The following is a 20,378-nucleotide window of genomic DNA, read 5'->3' as shown; positions in this document are numbered from 1 at the left end:
ATCTTTACAATTTATACTTATAATTGTTCTTCGTCTTATTGCCAGTAATTCAAGCCTACCAGTGCTTAAATCAGGCCAATACTTTATTTTTAAAATATTTTTTTGTGTTGCTAGTCGCTTAAAGTGCCAGTTACTAGTACTTTTACCCTACTTTGACAAAAACACAACCATACCGCGATGTAGAAACCGATAGTAGCGCGCCATCTGTCCGTAAGTCATAGAACTTATGATTTTATACGAAAATCACGCCTTCATCTCAGGCACTCCAGGCACTACTCAGACGAGTGTAACCTGTAGTGACATCCACAGGTAGGTATAGTGCGACAAACTTATCTGTTCCGGTGACAGCGAACCAAATTGATCCATATCTCATAACTTACCAATGAATTATACTTTCATATAGATTAGATGGGTTTATTAAAACCGCAAGGGTGAATTACCACTACAGGCTAACTTAAAATCTTATAGAATCAAGAAATATTAGACATTTACGTGAGCTCTCACCGGAACAGATAAGTTTGTGGCACTATAAGTAGGTATTTCTTTTATTTAACCATGTGTGTGTGTACCATTATTGTATTATATATAAACTATAATTATAATTAGATCTATAGATATAAAGAGGTTGCAATTACAAATTTTACCAAACATAGAAGTTCCTATCTTTATTTTAAGATAATTATGATACATTTTGTGTAAGATGATTAACAAAATGTATAATTTTAAGTAATTGTTTATCTTTTTTTAAGAAGTATATTTTTTGTTCAACTAAGTACATAAATGTTCTGACAAAGTTAAATTATAAAAACACTAAACCTAAAAACTTTGATTCGTTAGACGTGTTTTTGTTTGTGACCCTGATCCCGGGACTATCCCGGGATCCCGGAATTGTCTTCATCCAGTCCCGAAATCCCGGTATCCCAAATAAAGGCCGGGATTGCATTCCCCATCGCCAAGGCGCGAGGCGGCGAAATTGGAGGTCACTGTCATTCATTAACGTTTAAGCGATGTAATGCACAGGGTTATTATTTATTAAATTTATATGTACGACACGAGTGGCGGCTGAAAAGTCCTCGGCCCAAGGCATAAAACAAAAGAAAATAATATTTTTATTTCTCTACGTAATCAAGTGAAATACATTTTTCACATCAGGCATATAACGCCTTTATACCATAAAAAATGATTTCTCTTTCTCTTCAAAATAGCTTTCTACAGCCGCCTTAATTTCGTTTCGTTCTCGTATAGTAATAGATGCGAATTATCATTGAATGCTCCATTAACGTTTAGGCGATGTAATGCACAGGGTTTAAGTAACAATTTCCTCCTCTCTTACAACCAACTTTCACATTTTTACAATGGTTAGAAAACAGGGTTGTAAATAAGGGTAGGTAGTAGGTACCGCAAATCATAAAACAATAAAAAGATTTATTGCCTAAAAGTAAAAATATTCACAATAAAATGATAAAACAGAGATCAATATTTTACGATGCATTGAGCTCTCGTTGCGTTATGTACAAGCTAGCGGCAAACACAATATCCCTCTTGATAACTGTTGAAGCTTCTAGCATTTTCGTTTGGAGTTTCGGGTCTCCAATGCACACAGCTGCGTCCTTCACATCGATAAGTACCTGAAAGTTGAAACAAATCATTAGATTATTGTATACAGTAATAGCACAGCACATACACAGCGGGGGAGGTAAGACAGACATATACCGTGAGTGAATGCTAGAGCAGGACAGAAAATCTGCTCGGTGGCTGCTTGGGTCTGGTTGTTGTTTATAATGCCGCTGTACCGTATACATAATATTTTTATATTATTACGGCCACCACACGGGTTCGTAGTCGACTTCGATTAACCCGTTGAATGCAGGTTAACCCATCACAGCGCCGTATTTATGGCGAATCACGATATAGTGACATTTATCTAAGTCGATACCGAACCCGTGTAGTGGCCGTAATAATATAAAAATATTATGTATATCCTAACTAATATTATAAATGCGAAAGTAACTGTGTCTGTCTGTTACTCTTTCACGCCCAAAATAAATAACGGATTTGAATGAAATTCGGTATACATAATATGGTCTAGACCCTGAGAAAGAATATTTTTATCCCGGAATTCCCACGGGAAAACTTTTTAAGGCGAAGCGAAGCTCGCGGGAACAGCTAGTAAATAATAAATAAATACATATGTGGGGACATCTCACACACGGCCATTCGACCCCAAGCTAGGCAGAATCTGCGTTATGGGTGCCGGACAGCTGATAATATATCTACACAAATACATAGATAGATGTATAAACGACAACCAGACACAATATAGGTACCGAAATATCAGCTGTCCTACACCCATATTACATCCATGCCTAGTTAGGGCACCGGTGGCCGTGTATATGTATATGTATATGTATATGTATATGTATATGTATATGTATATGTATATGTATATGTATATGTATATGTATATGTATATGTATATGTATATGTATATGTATATGTATATGTATATGTATATGTATATGTATATGTATATGTATATGTATATGTATATGTATATGTATATGTATATGTATATGTATATGTATATGTATGTAATAGTATATATATAACACATCCACACATACACTATTATATTTTTTTAAATGTTCTTAGATACCTCATGCAGCTGCTGTATGCACCTGACAATAATGCCCTCCTGCACATCAGTGAGGTGCATGATCTCTGCAAACGGCTTCTCGAGCGCCCACTCGTACACTGCTCGCACGAGGCCGAAGTTGAGCCGGTCGGGTTGGCCCTCGAATTGACCCACCTGGGGGAAACGGGTCATGTTGAATCTTTATACGGGTGTGAGATCTCCTATTATGGAATTTTCAATGAATATTAAATAAACTTTTCAACGTAAGATGTCGAGTATTGCAACTCTTTTACAGTAGGACGATGTGTTTTTTTGCCTATAAAAAGGTAAAGGTTAAGATCTACTCAGGTAGATTGAAAGGATAGGCAGGTAGAGAAGGCAAAAATTTCAAAACGACTTTATTATGGTTTCGGCATGATAGTGCTGCCACCTAGCGAGATAATATTTAAATACAAGACACCAACTACACCCTATGAAGAAACTAGTGATAATGCAGTTACGAAACGCATCTATTAGAAGGCAGAATAACAACACCACGCTCAACTCACCAAATGCTTAGATTCAATCGCAGCCAATTCATTATCGATCGCCTCTATCGCCTTCACTCCTTCCTGCAACTTATCCGTCAATTTCGGCTCAATCTGCGTTCTCGCTTGGAACACGAAACAACTGAGCAACGCGGCGATCTCAGCCGGCGTCTTATCCGTAAACACGTTTCTGAACACCAACTCTGATATGATCAACTCATTCGTCCCCATACCACAGGCCACTCTGCCTTTGAGGATCACACTGTCATGCTCGTCTATGTAGTTAAGTTCACGTAACACCATCAGTCGTCGTTGGTAGTCTGGGTATAGAGCCAGATTTTTGAAGGAAAGCCGCTTTCTGTACATGTCCCGCATTCGTTCGGTCTGCTTGCGTTCGTAGACGATCGCAAACTCTGAACGGAAGTTCGCTATTTCTGTGCTCTTCTTCAGGGTTTCTAGTTCATTCTGGAATTGAATAAAAATATGGTTAAGAATGAGGATTATTTTAACTTTGACCTTGACCGCACACAGTTCAATATAAAAATGGATTTAAAAAATCGTGGCGTTTAGCCCTTGGATTGGCTGATAGAGCCACAAGTGAACAAAAAGTCAGTAAACTTTGGTAAAATAAAAAATACAGTATAGTCAATGTTAACTAAAGAAAAAAACTTTTATAGCATTTCGGTAGACCTGGTCCTTGCCTGACCAGACGACCAAATGGCGTAGTGGTTAGTGACCCTGACTACTGAGCCGAAGGTCCCGGGTTCGATTCCCGGCTGGGGCAGATATTTGTTTAAACACAGATATTTGTTCTCGGGTCTTGGATGTGCCCGTAAAATGGCAATAGGCCCGCCCCCTATTACATTGGGACTAACATAACACTCTGGCGAAAAGTGGGTGCAGCAATGCACCTCTGCCTACCCCGCAAGGGAGTACATTGGTACAAGGCGTGAGTGTGTGTGTGGTCCTTGCCTGGACTAAATCTTCCAAGTGCTGATACCTACACCTACAACCACACAAATATCATTGATCAAAACAAACTCACAGCAAGTCTATCCATCCTGTCCAGCAGTCCCAGGATCTCTCCGCTAGTGATCTTCAGTGCCTTAGTCATGGGCACTCGCTCGAGCGTCGTGGCTCGCGTCTTCACGGCGTGCGACAGACGAGCTAGCTCTTGCACGCAACGCGCGCACGTCGCGCCCACTTCCGAGTCCGCGAATCTGAGGATTGTGATTATAAGTATTTTTAAATAATAAGCAATCGTGATATGACTGTTAAATTACTAATAAAACCAAGGAATGTAAAGGTAGTTTAAGATATTTTAATTTTCCATTTATATTTATTTTTTAGAAGCATTTTAAGTCTGAAAGATTTACCACTTTACTTTACTGCAGGGGACCTAATTACGGTAAGGTTAACTTAATTTGGATAGCCAATTATTGGTAATTTTTAACAAATGTTCATAAAATTTAAATATCAGAAGCTGTATAGGACAAAGACAATAATATTATGCTTACCTTGGTATCTGCCGTTTATCCCAATCGCTAATGACCATGTTAACATCAATCTTTAGCGTAGTTTTCGTAATAGCTATAATATGCTTCGGCGATATACACATAATGGTGTGATCCATGGTGCTCTCCTCCGTGCCTATCCCATCATAGAGTGAAGAGAAGCTCAGCATTCTGTACCAGTTGTCGTCGAGGGGGAAATTGTATTTCACAGTCTCTTGGTCTTTCTTCGCCGTGTTTAGCAACAGGACTTTGTAGGGCGTTTGCTTGGAGCCTGCAAAAAATAGTTAGTTATAAGTAAAATGGTCTGCAATTATGGATAATAAATAGAAAGGAAAACTATCCAAAAATATTATTTACAAGGAACTTTTTGTAGGTATAAAAAGAAATTGGTCAAAAGCCGACCGACTCAGCATGTGATGGCGTAAATTTTGTTAAATACCTATTTAACAAGAGTCATTCTAATACAAATATCCATACTTACCACTCTTATTTAAGAACACAGCCAACTGGTTGATAAACGCCCCCACGGACACTATAAGAATCTTTCCAGGAACAAATTCTTCGGCCACCTTCGGCGAATCGAACAAAATCGGCGTAATATCGTTCAAAACATCCATGTACTCTGCGGCAGTGTCGTAGAACGTAGCTAGAGGTGCCAAGTGCCCCGCTAGAGGTGTGCTACACTTTTCGGTGTATTCCTTTTCGGCCAATTCGAGTTTCTTCTTGTAGTCCTCCGCCATTTTCGTTTCGCCGAATTCTCTGAACGATCTCTGCATCATGCCTTCGACGGATACTGTGGCGACCCTGAAATAATGTAAACATTATAGTTAATAATAACTAGTTGTTTGGTTCAGAGAAGATGCCTAACAAGTTGGAGTACGTTGTTAAGAGCGCGACACTCGAACAACGTAAATGGAATATCTCACTTGCCACATTACATAAACTATCGTAACCAGTGGTATCCGTCATCTGTCTGCAAAGGTTATGTGTGTTATGACTTATGAGAGTGATGAAACAGACCTAGAAACCATTTATGTGACTCTGTGCTCTATGTTGTATTTGTGGTTGGATTATACAGGATGTTGCAAAAAGGGTATACTAAGCCGAAACCTACATTTGCAGCATGGTAATGGCATGAATAATTTTTTTCGCGAATTTCCAAATTCTGATTTCAGTTTCAGGCTTAGATATACCATGCTGCACATGTAGGATTCAGCTTAGTATACCAATTTTACAACACCCTGTATTGTTGGCTGTATTTCTTATTGCAGTCAATTAGAAATACAGTCAATGAGTCAGGTACTGAAATGTTTATTTTACTTTATCTTCATACCTACGTATCATATCATATATTTACCTGAGCAGACTCAGTATCATAGCGTAAGTGAGTCTGAACTGCGAGGACAGTTCCTGCGGCGTGCCCAGCATCATGCCGGTGAGGTCGCGCAGCTCGGGCACGCCGTCCTTGCACAGGACTATCACCGTGCCCGTCGCGTCTAGACCTGGATAAATACAGGAATTAAGTAAAAATATAAATGGTATAGGAACCTGTAAGCGTTCGTAAGAAATTATCATTTTGTCGGTGGAGTAACCGAGTTCTCGAGTGAGACCCTCAGAAAGGTAGCCGGTAGTGACTGGACGACGAATGCCAATGATAGAGTGTTGTGACGCTCGTTGGGAGATGTCTAAATCATCAGCGATTACGAGCTAAAAAATATGTCGATCGGCCTCATGTTATCTTGAACACTCGGCATACCAAACCGATACGCCGCTAAGTCAGTCGGCGACAAGCAGCTTGCCAACTGGATACGCAGCCTAAATATAACTTTCGTATAATCATCACTACCCATCACGTCGCCACTGCTGGCGCACGGGTCTCCTTCTAAAGGAAGGGTTTTCGGCCAAGTCCACCACGATGGCTTCGTGCGGGTTGGCGGACTTTCGTATATACTCGTAGTTTCTTTATTATCTGCGCGTGTTATACCTCTCCGTCCAGCTCTTCCAGCCATCTGTATGTACTCGGCGGGTGCCAATATCCGGTTCTCCAGCCCGTCGAACTTGCGGATCTCGTCGAACACCACCGTGCGCGCCGGCATGTTCACGCCCATCGCAAACGTTTCAGTGGCGAACAGTATCTTCACCTGAGAAAATGTGAAGAAATATGTGTGAATTAAGCTCGATCTTTGATGCTCTTCATAATCAACTGTCGACTTTCAGAGTGTTTTGTTTCTCCTGGCTGCTATGAATGATGACCAGACGTCGTCTATTTTCTCGATGGCGAAATGTGGTTATCACTTTGATAAACTGCGAGCGAACTAAAGCACGCAAACCATCGACCATTATTGAATTCTATCAATAACGTCTGAATAGCATAAATTAGTAACAATTTACGGGTTTCTGGGGCATTTTGTAAAGACAAACTACAACCACAGCTACAACTAAACTACATAAGTAAAATATAAATACATACATGTCCAGATTGGAACAGCATTTCGACGATCTCTTTCAGCAATGGCAAGATGCCACTGTGATGCACTCCGATACCGTTTGTCAGGACCCTTTGCAGACGAACCACCTGCAAATTATTATTACATTAGTAGTACATAGTCTATGGCAGTGTTTTTCAACCTTTTTCATGATGCGACCCCCCTGGTATAAAAAAATATTTCGCGACCCCCTTGACCCTTTCGGTTTTTTATCATGTATGTATGTGTATGTTACAGTTATCCCAATATTCCTTCCATACGACGTATTTATGGTCTCCATGATTAGGATTCGAAGGAGTACATATTTATCGGATTTAAAAACACATTATTTTACAATTACACACATTGGATACGTGTGGCCATGTACATAGGTACGTACGACTAATGTCATTGCGACCCGGAATTTCATTTTCGAAATTAACTTTTCTTTCTGAATTTTTTGAGCATTTAAATATCTTGAATAAAAGTTTTCAAGGGTGAAATGAAAAAGACAAAATACCTGGCTTTACAAAAAAATAGATACTTGTTGTCGTCGTCTTTAAACGGTACGTTAATTTGCCTATTCGTGGTCTATACTCGAGAACACGTTTACCCCAACGGTTATCGGTTCTTCGGCAGATATGACCAGCACACTACCACTTCAGCTTGCATATTTTGACAGCTATGTCAGTAATCTTAATCCTCTGACTGACGGAAAACCTAATTTCTGATGCCCCCAAGCATAGCTCTCTCCATAGCACGCTGAGTGACTTTAAATCGGTGGACTAGTCCTACCGTCAGTGATCACGTCTCTGCACCATACGTCATCACTGGCAGGACGCACTGGTTGAAATCTTTAGTCTTCAGGCTCTGAGGGATGGCCAGGGAGAATATGTGCTGACGAAGTTTCCCGAATGCAGCCCAACCCAGTTGGATGCGCCTTGCAGCCTCCTTGTCGAAGTTGCTTCTGCCTAGCCGAATAGTCTGCCCGAGGTAGACATATTCTTGTACAACTTCGATTGTTGCCTCACCAACGATCATCGGCTCCCGTTCGATGTGAGCATTGTACATGACTTTCGTCTTGTCCAAGTTTTGACCCCGAAGCCTACACGTTTAGAAGCAGCATTTAGGCCAACTTCTATCATCCAACTGAGTTCCTGCAGAGATTCTGCCATAATAACGATGTAATCCGCAAAGCAGAGAGGTGTGACATGTACTTGCACTCCATTGTCCAGCGGCATCGTTCAGACAGACTCCTCAACACCTCGATATAGCGCCAGTCGATTTGAAATCTCTGCAACGCTTCCAAAATTGCCCAGGTCTCGATAGAGTTGAAGGCGTTTTCATAGTCCACAAAGGCTAGATACAAATAGACCGATTATACTCTTCAGTCTTCTGTGTAATCTGCCTTACTGTGTGGATGTGGTCTATTGTACTAAAACAGATCCACGATGGGATAATTTAATTAATAAAAAACAAGCTCAACCTTCGCATTTAAGAAAATTTTAAGTAAAAGCATTTTTAAAGTAAGAGTCTTTCTTAATAAATTATTACTTTTTTTTTGTTTTTTCAATATTGTCTTTATAAAATCTTTATTGTTTTTTTACTGAAGTTTCCAGTTTTTTCGCTCTTTGGCGACCCCCCTACAGAAGCTTCGCGACCCCCCGGGGGGTCGCGACCCACAGGTTGAAAAACACTGGTCTATGGTACTTACAGTAAAATTGCCGCTGTAGTTTTGTTGTAGAAAATAAGCTTTATTTTTGCGATGTGTGATGTGATATAAAAATTATCTGAGTTGCCGAAAGGGACTTTAAGCTAATGTCGACCTTAAATGTATCGCTGTCCTGCTTTGACAGCGATACATACGGACAGAAAAAGATAGACACAGATTTAATGCCAACATTTGCATAATGTTCCATTCTGGAACTCAGCGTATGTCATTATTCTTCTTATCTTGTCTCACTCAGTTGCAGAAACGTCCTTTAAGTTTTAAAAACATCATTAAACCTTAAAGTCCAATTAAGTCGTTGCAGAAAAGCATTTTAATGTGACGTTTCATGAGACTTTTAAATTTATCTAATGAAATGTCAAATTTACCCTAATGAAATGTCAATGTCGTTTTTTCTTCATTTTTACGTTGCACAAAGCCACATTAGCCACTAAAGTGACTTTATTTTGACGTTTGGTCCCTTAAAATATACTTCAAATCTAATGACCCAAAAAGCATCCATTATAACCAATTTTAAATTTATTTTCTTATAATAATGTATGTATTTGAAACTATTTCAATCAGTGTAGTGTCTTAAACAGAATTGTAATCGTTATTATAGCAGAGGAAAACATTTATGTGCTTGAATTGGAACCAATACACAAGTACTCATTACCAAAATTTCGCAATCTATCTATGCAGTGTTATCTCTTTATAAATAAAAAACAGTATTTTAAAATTGTATTTTTAATGTTTAATACTTATTACTAAAATAGTAGGTAATTCATATTTAATTTTATAACTATGTTGATAAAATGAATAAAAGTTATCTATTCAATTCTCTGTGGGTTGTTAATGCCTGCACCTCTGGCTCTCTGATGAGACCTGCCCAGCCTGCATATGCATATCCACAAAACGGCTTTCCTGTACTTCTTCAATACGTAAGGCAATGGTCTTCCAGAGACTCTGGTCGTAGCAGCATCTAACCTACCAGTTAAAACAGTAACGAATAACGCGTTTTCTTCCGCTGTTTATCTCAGGTCACACCTGCATTTTTCACTTGTTTATCTTCCAGTATCGGCATAATTTTGCAGTTATGTAGTTAAGTAGGTAAAACAACATTGTAATTATAAAGAAATACGATGCGGTGGTATTGTTTGTTGATTGTTATTTGCAGTCTGGCGAAAGACAGTCTGGGAAAAAATAAGTATGGAACGCGTACGAAAAATAATGGCGAGCACCGCTCACAGAGTACTTTTTACGCTATCATAGACATCTTTGGCTTTTGTCATCTGTCAGTGTCAGTCAGTCAATCGTTTAGTTTGAAAAATAATTTTAAATCATAAATAAATTAAGATTTAACAGTTATTTATATATTATTATTACTGTGGATAAGTGCAGTGTTTGTGTGGAGGTACCTAACTATTAATGTTGCTTGATATTATTGATAATAATTATGTTTTATAAAACTTGTGAAATATGTGGTTTAAGAGCCGCTAGCCGGTCGTATAGATGGCCAAAAGAGAATTTTCATGGCCAAATTTCCACTGGATGAGGAAAAGTAAGCTAAAATTAAAGGCTAAAGCATAGGATTTAGATTATTTATATGTATAAAAAAGTTAAAGTCTAATAAAATAACTGGAGGGTCAGCACAACCAACAATAGTGCATGAATGTTTTTTTTATCGATATGGATATTTTTATTTATCATTAGTACGCACAGCTCATCAATCAGAATAACTTTTTCGAAAATCAAATTCGGATCTCCATACAAAAATTACCAGTGACTTTTATTATACAGCATCATGTTTTGGGGTCAGAGTCATGACTACAACATGAAAAAAGCATTTACAATCCAGAAACGGGCCATCCGTACAATGGTCCGTATTCCACCCTGGGACTCGTGTAGGGAACACTTTGTGAGGTTAGGAATATTAACTGCCCCTTCCTTGTATATTTTTGTACTACTCACAAAGTTATCAAAAAATCTACCCAGATACGAATCAGCAGATCTTAAGGAAGCGCGAAATAAAACAAGGAGGAGAGATATTCGCATTAATTCTCTGAGCGCCAGACTCAAAATTGTGGAACATAGTGCGCGATATCAGGCTGTGTTCTTATACAATAAACTACCAATTGACTTGAAACAAATTGACAAAATAACTTTATTTAAGAATTCTTTACGTGCCTTCTTGTTGGAAAAGTGCTTCTACTCAGTTGACGAATTTATTAACTTGCATGTGCATGACATATTTTGACTTGTCTTTTTTTTTATTATTTGTATTATTTTAGTATTTTGTTTTGTATTGCATTATTCAAGAGCAGATCAAGATGGATAAAATTGCCTCACTACATTCTTCTAAAAAATTTGGCTCCTTTTGGAAGGAAACTAAGAAGCTGAACCCAAGGTCGGGCCACCCTGTGAGCGTAGGAGGAGTGCATGACCCTAAGGACATTGCCAACTTATTTAAATCTCATTTTCAGGTTAGCTCACCATTGGGTCCGGCTGTACATGTAGATGATGCTGAGGTGGTAGACGGTTCACAACAGGAACTTGAGGTCCGCTTTCAGGCCAAAGAAGTTGCCAAAGTTATTGGAAAGATGGTGCGTGGCAAGTCGCCTGGTCATGACCATCTCAGCATCGAACATCTCCAGTGTGCAGGGGTCCACCTACCTAGAGTGTTGGCAATGTTCTACAATCTCTGTCTTAGTCACTCATATCTGCCGTCGGAGATGATGAAGACGATTGTGGTGCCGATACTTAAGAACAAAACTGGGGATGCCTCGGACTTGTCCAACTACAGGCCTATATCGCTGGCCACTGTCATAGCGAAGGTTTTGGATAGTATGCTTGACCGGCGTCTGGGTGAGCATATAAAGATTCACGATGCACAATTCGGGTTTCGTCCCAATCTGTCCACCGAAACTGCCATATTATGCCTCAAGCATACTGTTCAATACTACGCTGACAGGAGGACGCCGGTATACGCCTGTTTTCTGGATCTGTCCAAGGCATTTGACCTGGTGTCGTATAAAGTGCTGTGGGATAAGTTGGTAAGGGAAACCACACTACCTAAAGAGGTAATATCGGTTCTTAAGTATTGGTACGGCAATCAGACTAATTGTGTGAGATGGGCGGGGAGCAGCTTGTCGGATGCTTACAGGCTGGAGTGTGGAGTGAGGCAAGGTGGCCTAACCTCCCCTAAGCTCTTCAGCTTGTACGTCAACCAGCTCATCGTTGAGCTCAGCAACGCTCAAGTTGGTTGTTCAATTGACGGGGTAGCTATGAACAATATCAGCTACGCCGACGATATGGTGTTGCTGAGCCCAACGGTGAGGGCTCTCAGACATCTACTGGCGATATGCGAACAGTATGCGGTGACTCATGGACTCAGGTATAACGAGTCTAAGAGCGAGTTCATGGTGTTCAGGGCGGTCAACAAGACATACACCACTGTTCCTGACATCCCCTTAAATGGAACTCCGCTCAAACAAGTTGACAAATTTAAATACCTGGGTCACTGGGTCACCTGCGACTTAAGTGACAAGGCAGACATTGAGAGGGAGCGCAGGGCGTTGTGTGTTCGTGCTAACATGTTGGCCCGTAGGTTCGCTAGGTGTACAAAGGAAGTCAAAATCATGCTTTTCAAGGCTTTCTGCCAGTCTATGTACACCTGCAGCCTGTGGACCAGCTATACGCAGGGAGCATACAATGCCCTGCGCGTGCAATATAACAACGCATTTAGGGTGCTGCTGGGGCTGAGACGCTTTTGTAGCGCTTCCGGCATGTTTGCTGAGGCGCACACAGATGGCTTCCATGCCGTGTTACGGAAAAGGTGTGCGTCTCTGCTCGGGCGAGTGCGCGCCAGCTCCAACAGCTTGCTAGGTACGTTGGTGGACAGGTGGGACTCCCCGATCCTGCGCCACTGGTGCAGTCTGCATGTCCGGCCGTGGTGGACGGAGGATCGGTGAGTAGGCTACACCTGTGTACTTACACTTTTTATTTATTATTTATCATTATTGTGTTTAGCATAAGGTACTAACATTAGCGTAAGTTAACATTGTTACTAACTATTTTTTTTATGGATTTTATATCTGCAATAAAATGAATTGAATTATTATAATCATTGTGTAATTTTATTGTGTGACATTCAAATACAATGTATTATTGTGAAAGAATAAATGAAATGAAATACCTACTTAAATAATATTTAATTGTTTAATAATAATTATAAAAATGTTGTTTGCAGATGTAAACAGTGGGTTAAGATGACCGGTAAGGAGGATCTGGTTTATGTGCCTATTGAAAAGCTACATCAACTTAAACGAATTTGTGGCAATCATTATCTACCACAACATTATAAGAACACAATTGAAAAAAAAAACAATTCCATGTGTGGGACTTACTGCAGACACTTTATTTTATAATAAATAAACATAATTATATTTTTCCACTTTTATTTTATTTCAACATTATATCATAGCACTTACGTCAACGGAAAATCTCGAGTTTATTTTATGGATTATATTTTTGTGTTCAAATAGGAACATAACATAACGTTGAACCGAGACTTAACGTTGGTGTCATTGTGTAACACTGAAATCCTATTGTGTAAAACTGAAATTAAAGTAATACATACACTCGCACTTTTTTTTTACTAGTTATCGATAAAAAATATCCATAAGAAGCACATCACTATTTCAGCGGGGCTATGTTGGCAGTTTTGTACGTCATAATTTTTGTTTTGTTGGTACCCTCTGTTAGTACGCGTGAATAAAAAAAAATACAAGTATTTTTTTCTTTTTTTTCCCTTGTACTCCCATCTCTTAAAACGTAGTGTTCTTTTCTCTATGGTTATTTGTTGACATTTCATTTTGCGTTTTGTTATAGGTGAATCAAATCTCAGAATAATGTAGAATTTCTTTGATTATTGTAATTTTATGCCAAACTTTATGATTTTTGCATGATCAAAACGCATTCGTTCACTCATTTCTACTCCAAAGTTCATTCATTTCCTAAAGAGCACAGAGTAGATATGTTAAACTTGTCATTACTTAAAGTAGCAATTTTTATGTCCAAAAAAGTTCTGTGCAACAGCTTTAAATTAATGGAATCATTAGTGGTAATGACATAATAGCTAATGTGACATTTTAAAGAGGCTTTCTGCAACTGAGTGTCTATCGTATCTATACATAGTTAGACATCCTATCCTAATCCTAACTTCCTAACTTGTATTATAAATGCGAAAGTAACTGTGTCTGTCTGTCTTTCTGTCTGTCTGTCTGTCTGTTACTCTTTCTCGCCAAAACTACTGAACGGATTTGTATGAAATTTGGTATACATACGGTCTAGACCCTGGAAAAGAACATAGGCTACTTTTTATCCCGAAATTCCCACGGGAAAACTTTTTAAGGCGAAGCGAAGCGCGCGGGAACAGCTAGTATTATTATGAATAGTGAGGTTCCGCTATTATAGCTTACCTGAGGCAGTTGCCTATCTGGTGGTTTCAGCCGCTGCAGACACTTCTGGAAGAATGTATGAATGTGGCTCTTCTCCCGAGCGGTCGTGAGGTCGGTCGACATCAGGTTCTCGGCGTTTTGATCGCATCTGTTAATTAAGAGTGTAAGTGATAAGCAGAATTTAAGTACAGGAAAACTTAATAGGACGCGTGCATAAATAATTATTTAATTTGAAAATGGCGAACCGACTCATGATATTTAGCCCTGTCGTATGCTATTCTTACCTACTTTTGGCGCCATTTTAATGGCGTTTCTTACTCTGACAATAGTTAAGATAAGTTTTTGTAGTATCAAATGCAATAATATTTATTAATACAAATTATCTTTTTCCTCTCAGTCTATCGCACTACCTATCACTTTCTCCACAACACCCAAGGTTAGCTGGAAGAAAATGCTGTTAGCATTAAGTTCGCCTACTTATGTACATATTTTTATTTTTTGTGCAATAAAGAATTTAATGATAATAATACTTACCTATTTCTTGATAATGTGAAGGCCACCACTGGCAGTTTGTCATTTGTTTTCAAGTGGTCTATCAACGCCACCCACATAGTTTGTTCTGCTTTCGGTTTCAAATGTTGCTTGACACCTGGAAATAAGGTTTTTTAGCTGTTTTTAGCTTATTGATGGAGCCCTTGAAGACTTAAAGATAGTCGATGCCTATAAAGAAAAATAACCATAAAGTATGGTGATGGGTGAAGGTTTGAAGATAGTAGAAGCTTATTGGGCCACCGTAAAGTAGCAATGAGCAGACATAATAAATAAGGAGGATTCAACAAAACTTAGTAAGCTTAGTAGCTTAGTAAACTTACATGGCATAAGATTTTTGTTGTCGTAACTGTAAAATGCTAAAATAGATGTGACTATTCAGAAGTTATTATAAAACTTGATTCTTATAATTTAGTTAAGGGGGCATGTTAATATTTCGAGAGAGCTACGCATATAGAAACCCTTAGACCCTCCCAGAATATAATAGAATAGTCACCTTTAGTTCCGAAGTTCTTCTTGAAGTCGTTTTCTCGTGCCTTCTTGGCGGCGACGGCGTCGTTGTAGCCGCGCGGCTGGAACTTGCCGTCCTGGTCGACCACCAAGAACCTCTCGTTCTTGGATTTACCACCGGAACCTAATAAATATACGAAATAATTAACAGTCTTAAATATTGGTGAAGAGCGAGCTTACCGTAAAAAGATTTCCCATGCATGTGATTTCATGTGTCAATCTTCGGTAAGTACCAACTTACAAACTTTCACGTTTATAATACAGGACGGCATCTTGGCTAAAGGTAGATTAACAAATTTTGAAAAAAATTCTAGAAACGCATTATTTTTAATATGTACAAAAGTTGAGGATATCGATTTGTGTGGCCGCTATATACTTGACAAGTCATAACACTATAGTCAAAACAGTAACTAATATAAAAAATCCAAAACGTGTTTACCCGTATAAAGATAGTGGCAAAGCGGCACGGGTCGCTTCGCCGTGGACACCACATACACCTTCCTCTTCTTGGTCCTTCCGACCCAGTCCGCAAACTGCAGCGTGTTCGGGACAGTCGCGCTCAACATCACGATGCTGACGTGTGCTGGCAGAAGAATGAGCACTTCTTCCCAGACGTGGCCTCGCTAGAATGTGAAGATTAAACTTAATTAGTAATTTCTAGCTTTAAGGTATATAGTGCGCAAACTGGAACGAGTTTGCTACAGTAGTTGTACGGTGTGGCATATTGTCATCAAAATTTAATTGAGAGATGAGAAATCAGTTTTTTTTTTGTATGACGTGTAAATGGTTAAATTTATGAATAAATAATTGAAATTGAAAAAAAGTATGCACTGACCGACTGGCTGTTTAGATGCTACTCGTTATATTTATATTTATCATGGGAGCGCCCTCGGACGATACCCATCAGTGGATTCAAATCTTCCCTTACTTTATACGAGGAGGCTAAGGTCAACCATACACATGTCATGCAAACTCCTCTAAAATAATAATAAAAAGCCACTCACATCAGCATTATTAATATAGTGCACTTCATCGAAGATGACGAACTCTAAATCCCTGGTAACATCCGAGCCACAGTACAGCATAGACTTCAATATCTCCGTGGTCATCACGAGGCACGGCGCTGTGGAGTTGATCTGCAGGTCTCCGGTCAACAGACCGACTTCGCCGAACATCTTTGAGAAGTCATTGTACTTCTGATTCGATAACGCCTTTATGGGGGAGGTGTAGATTGCTCTGGGAGGAAAGAAAATTGAAGGTGAATTTAATTGTCGAATTGAATGCTATAGCGCTATTAAAATTTTAAGGTGAAATAGTACTAGGCCAGCCATCTGACGTTAAAGGAGGACTTTTGGAGTGACCAAGAACTTGTATCCTAGCGCGGGGCACAAGACGCGCATATCAAGACGTAAAAAAGTTTTCCGTCACGCACGCTATCGGCGTTGCGAGATGTGAGTGATGCAAAATCGAGACGCAAATCTTTAGTCACGTCTTGCGCCCCATGCTAGGAAATTTGGGGAGCGTAGTGAGGACGCCCGGTGGCAGCTGGACTACCAACTAAACTACTGTATCCTGTTTAATATACGATATATACCTAGAACAAAATTATAATCGTGGTATGTAACATTATTTCGTATCTTTCTAATCATAGTTACCGTGTGCAGTTTCGTCTGGACATGGCAATGGCATACTCCGCGACCACAGTCTTGCCGGCCGAAGTGTGAGCCGCCACGAACACATGGTGACCTTCTTCCAGCTTTAGAATAGCCTGAAAATCAGTTTTATGACAGTATAAATTTAAGATAAAGTTGATTTGTGTATGAAAACTTTGCAGATCATTATAAGTAGATGTAAATTCATGACATAGGTACCTGCTTCTGGAAATTATCAAGCTCGAAAGGATAAGAATGAGCCATGTCTTTAATTTTTTCTCTAAACTCAGGAACAGGCAAGGAAACATCTATCATTTCTGCCCATTCAGTGGCGGTTGCTCCTCTTCTTATATTTGATCCAGTTATGTTGAGGACTGGGAGTTCTGGCAACTGCACTGCTGGCTGGATGGCCGTGGTAGCAAGGAGGCCGTCGTCGTCATCAGAGGTTGTCAGTTGTTGGACCTTTTTGGTTAGTTCTGGAACCTTTGATTGCGAGTCATCTTCATCTCTCCAAAGACCTATTGAGAAGATTTATTTAACATAAATTCTTGTGGTTTATTGTTTTACCTGATGGCTTATGCTAATAATAAATAATAGTGTATTAGTAATATTATGAAGAGTTAAAGATATAAAATCCTTACCTACTAAATAGGCATTGTTATCAACCACCTCTTCTAAGTTTATTTTCGACTGTAAGTCAATACCATCGACCTTTTCCACCTGTTCTTTGTTTTCACCACCCTCACTGTTGAGGACCGTGTAGCCATCCTCTGCAAATATCACCCCGCCCTGGCATCCAGGAGGTACCATCAACAGTTCTGAAAAATATTTGAAAGTACAAATGTAGTTATACTTATATTTCCTCCAATATTTTATCATACTCTACTTAGTATTAATATGCATTCAAATTAGAAAGAAAGAAAGAAATGAACGGCAAGAAACTCCAGTGTCATCTTCTCAAATATATGGACAGAGTATTGTGGCTTACATCACATTTATAAAAATAGTTAATAAAATGAATCACTTAATAATTTTAAATGGGTACTTAATTAATGACATTTCATCACATACCTTCTCCCAAAAATTTCCCAGGCTCATCATCTTCCAAATTAAAGTCTATCTCCCCATACTGTGTGATCTGATCCAGAATCTTCTGTTGCTCTTCCTCGAACCCTGCAGGGAGGAACGGCATCTGTGTGGTGGAGCCACGGGTGGCCTGGCTCGGAGGCAGCGGTGCCCGTGACATGGACAGGGTCTCTTCATCTTCATCTAGGGGCAACTGTATCTCTTCTAGCCCAATAATTTCACCTGTTATTGGGTGTCTTACTACCTGAGGACAAAAATTAGAATAACTTTAGGTATTTTATACTGTATTGCACATGGGACCACTATCAGTGGACATCCACTGCTTGATATAGCCCTCCTAAGGAGTCTATACAATAATCACACAGGCCACAGGAAGAAAGACACTCAAACTTGTTCTTAACTTTCTCGACTATATGTGAATATGGGGTAGGTATACAAATTATAACATACATACTATATCTATACTATTAAGATAAGGTCACCTCAAGAGTTGTATCAGGATCAGTTTGATTGTCATCAGTTTCCAACAAGGAATCTATGTTGATCTCCCGGGGCCAGTGAGTCTGCGATCTCTCCCATTTGTGGATAGATAAGTTCTCCGGCTTCAATAGATATTCTTTTACTCTTTCGTTCAAGTCATCGAATATAGGTGGTAGCTGAAAGTGTTAATTAATAGAAGGTAACAAACATTAGCGATCTGGTAAAATAAGTAACCACTGATAAACATCATACTTTAAAGTCTTCTTCACTTTCACCAGACATTCCTGGAGCAAATACGCAGGCAACTGAAAATGAATAATATGGTTAGGTATTATTTGCAATAAAATGCAAAATAATCTTACGTTGAGTTGAGGTTATTTTTTTGTTTACCAAAATAAGCACAAAGTGTCAAAGTTGTCAACTTGAGTGACACATCAATACACTTGACAGTGACAGCTTAGTCCACAGATTAATGGCGTGTCTGGCGTTTCGAATTTAGAATAATAACGGCCTCGCGCTACGTGGGTTTCGTACAAGGAATTTGCAAGGAACATACTCTAAAGTTCCTAGTTACTTCTCTAACGAGGTTTCGTTCCACACCGTTTCACCATTCGTAGTGTATTTATTTTCCCTACTTACCTAAGTACATCTTTCCATCCATACATCCATCGGGATATTCGGGATAAGTATATTTTTTCTCATTCATCAACAGTATGAATCGTCTAGGTATCATCATCTTCTTAGCTCCACAACAACACTCTATCCTCGATCTTCCTCATCCAGCTACTATTATAAAATTGGAAACATGTCTAATCTTTCGAAACTTCTGTTATGTAGGTAGGTACCTATACTTACCTAGTAAAAATATATAAAAAGGTATTTTAAAGGTTAATGTAGTTGCAATGCTCACATCAAACTGGAGCCGGTCATCGTTGGTGAGGCAACAATCGAAGTTGTGCAAGAATATGTCTACCACGGGCAGACTATTCGGCTAGGCAGAAGCAACTTCGACAAGGAGACTGCATGGCGCATCCAACTGGGTTGGACTGCATTCGGGAAACTTCGTCACATATTCTCCTCGGCTAGCCGGTAGTGGTTGGATGAGGAAGGCCGAGGACCGAGTGTTGGGGCGCTCCTTGGGAGAGGCTTATGTCCAGCAGTGGATGATTATTGGCTGATGATGATGATGAAAAAAAAAAATCTTTACCTATAGGTACAAATTATAGTACTTACTTACTTATTCTCAACTGTGTAAGCAACTAAGCATTATAATCACATAATTCTCTGGTAACATTATTTTATCCTATACTTTGTAGTTACCTAGGTATAGGTAGTCCGCTTTTATTTTATTCTTCTAAAATTACGCTATACCTACATATAATTGACGCTCGCTGCCCTGTGACCTGCTAGATTTTCCGACTGTGTAAATGACTCTCGTAACTCGTTATAAATAGTCGGAAAATCCGTTTTTTTAAAGTATGGTAGTCATCCTGTACACTCACGGGCAATTAAAAATCACCAAATTACTCCCAATCTGAAAAACTAACCTTCTCCAATATTACAGTAAGTACCTACCTACATCAGAATATTACCAACTAAAAACGTAAATATTTTGTTCAAAGTTCCTATTAAATGTTTAAAAAAATACCTAAGGGCCATTTGGTGGCTGCATTTTGTGTGTGGAATTCTTTGCACGTGAATGTATATAATTTTCATGTCTCTATGATGCTAGTTAAGAATACTGCTTGCTTAATTACTTATTATCAGATTAGAATCATGCTGTCGTAGTAACC

General features: G+C 39.2%; 1 protein-coding gene across 1 annotated transcript; it reads right to left on the bottom strand.

Moving 5' to 3' along the window:
- Positions 1-1,408: 1,408 nt before the first annotated feature.
- On the bottom strand, positions 1,409-19,074 carry LOC105393625 (helicase SKI2W). Its single transcript, XM_038107460.2, has 20 exons — positions 18,838-19,074; positions 18,588-18,761; positions 18,091-18,349; positions 17,661-17,837; positions 17,239-17,537; positions 17,023-17,135; positions 16,372-16,603; positions 15,807-15,990; positions 15,354-15,491; positions 14,843-14,957; positions 14,330-14,456; positions 7,147-7,251; positions 6,661-6,817; positions 6,034-6,178; positions 5,158-5,480; positions 4,680-4,947; positions 4,208-4,382; positions 3,184-3,627; positions 2,657-2,809; positions 1,409-1,628 (listed from the first exon to the last, which is right to left on the bottom strand). The coding sequence occupies exons 1-20, from the start codon at positions 18,865-18,867 to the stop codon at positions 1,482-1,484; spliced, it is 3,765 nt and encodes a 1,254-aa protein (XP_037963388.2). The 5' UTR covers positions 18,868-19,074; the 3' UTR covers positions 1,409-1,481.
- Positions 19,075-20,378: the final 1,304 nt, after the last annotated feature.

Source organism: Plutella xylostella, chromosome 25 (assembly GCF_932276165.1).
Source record: "Plutella xylostella chromosome 25, ilPluXylo3.1, whole genome shotgun sequence".
NCBI lineage: Eukaryota > Metazoa > Arthropoda > Insecta > Lepidoptera > Plutellidae > Plutella > Plutella xylostella.
This window is presented reverse-complemented; position numbering and strand designations above follow the sequence as displayed.

Coding starts and splice junctions, on each gene's coding strand:
- LOC105393625 (XM_038107460.2), bottom strand. CDS start 18,867: ATGTCTGGTGAAAGTGAAGAAGACTTTAAA. Junction 16,604..17,022: donor TCCAGACGAAACTGCACACG/GTAACTATGATT, acceptor CTTTCCTCCCAG/AGCAATCTACACCTCCCCCA. Junction 4,948..5,157: donor TGTGTTCTTAAATAAGAGTG/GTAAGTATGGAT, acceptor TATTTTTTGCAG/GCTCCAAGCAAACGCCCTAC.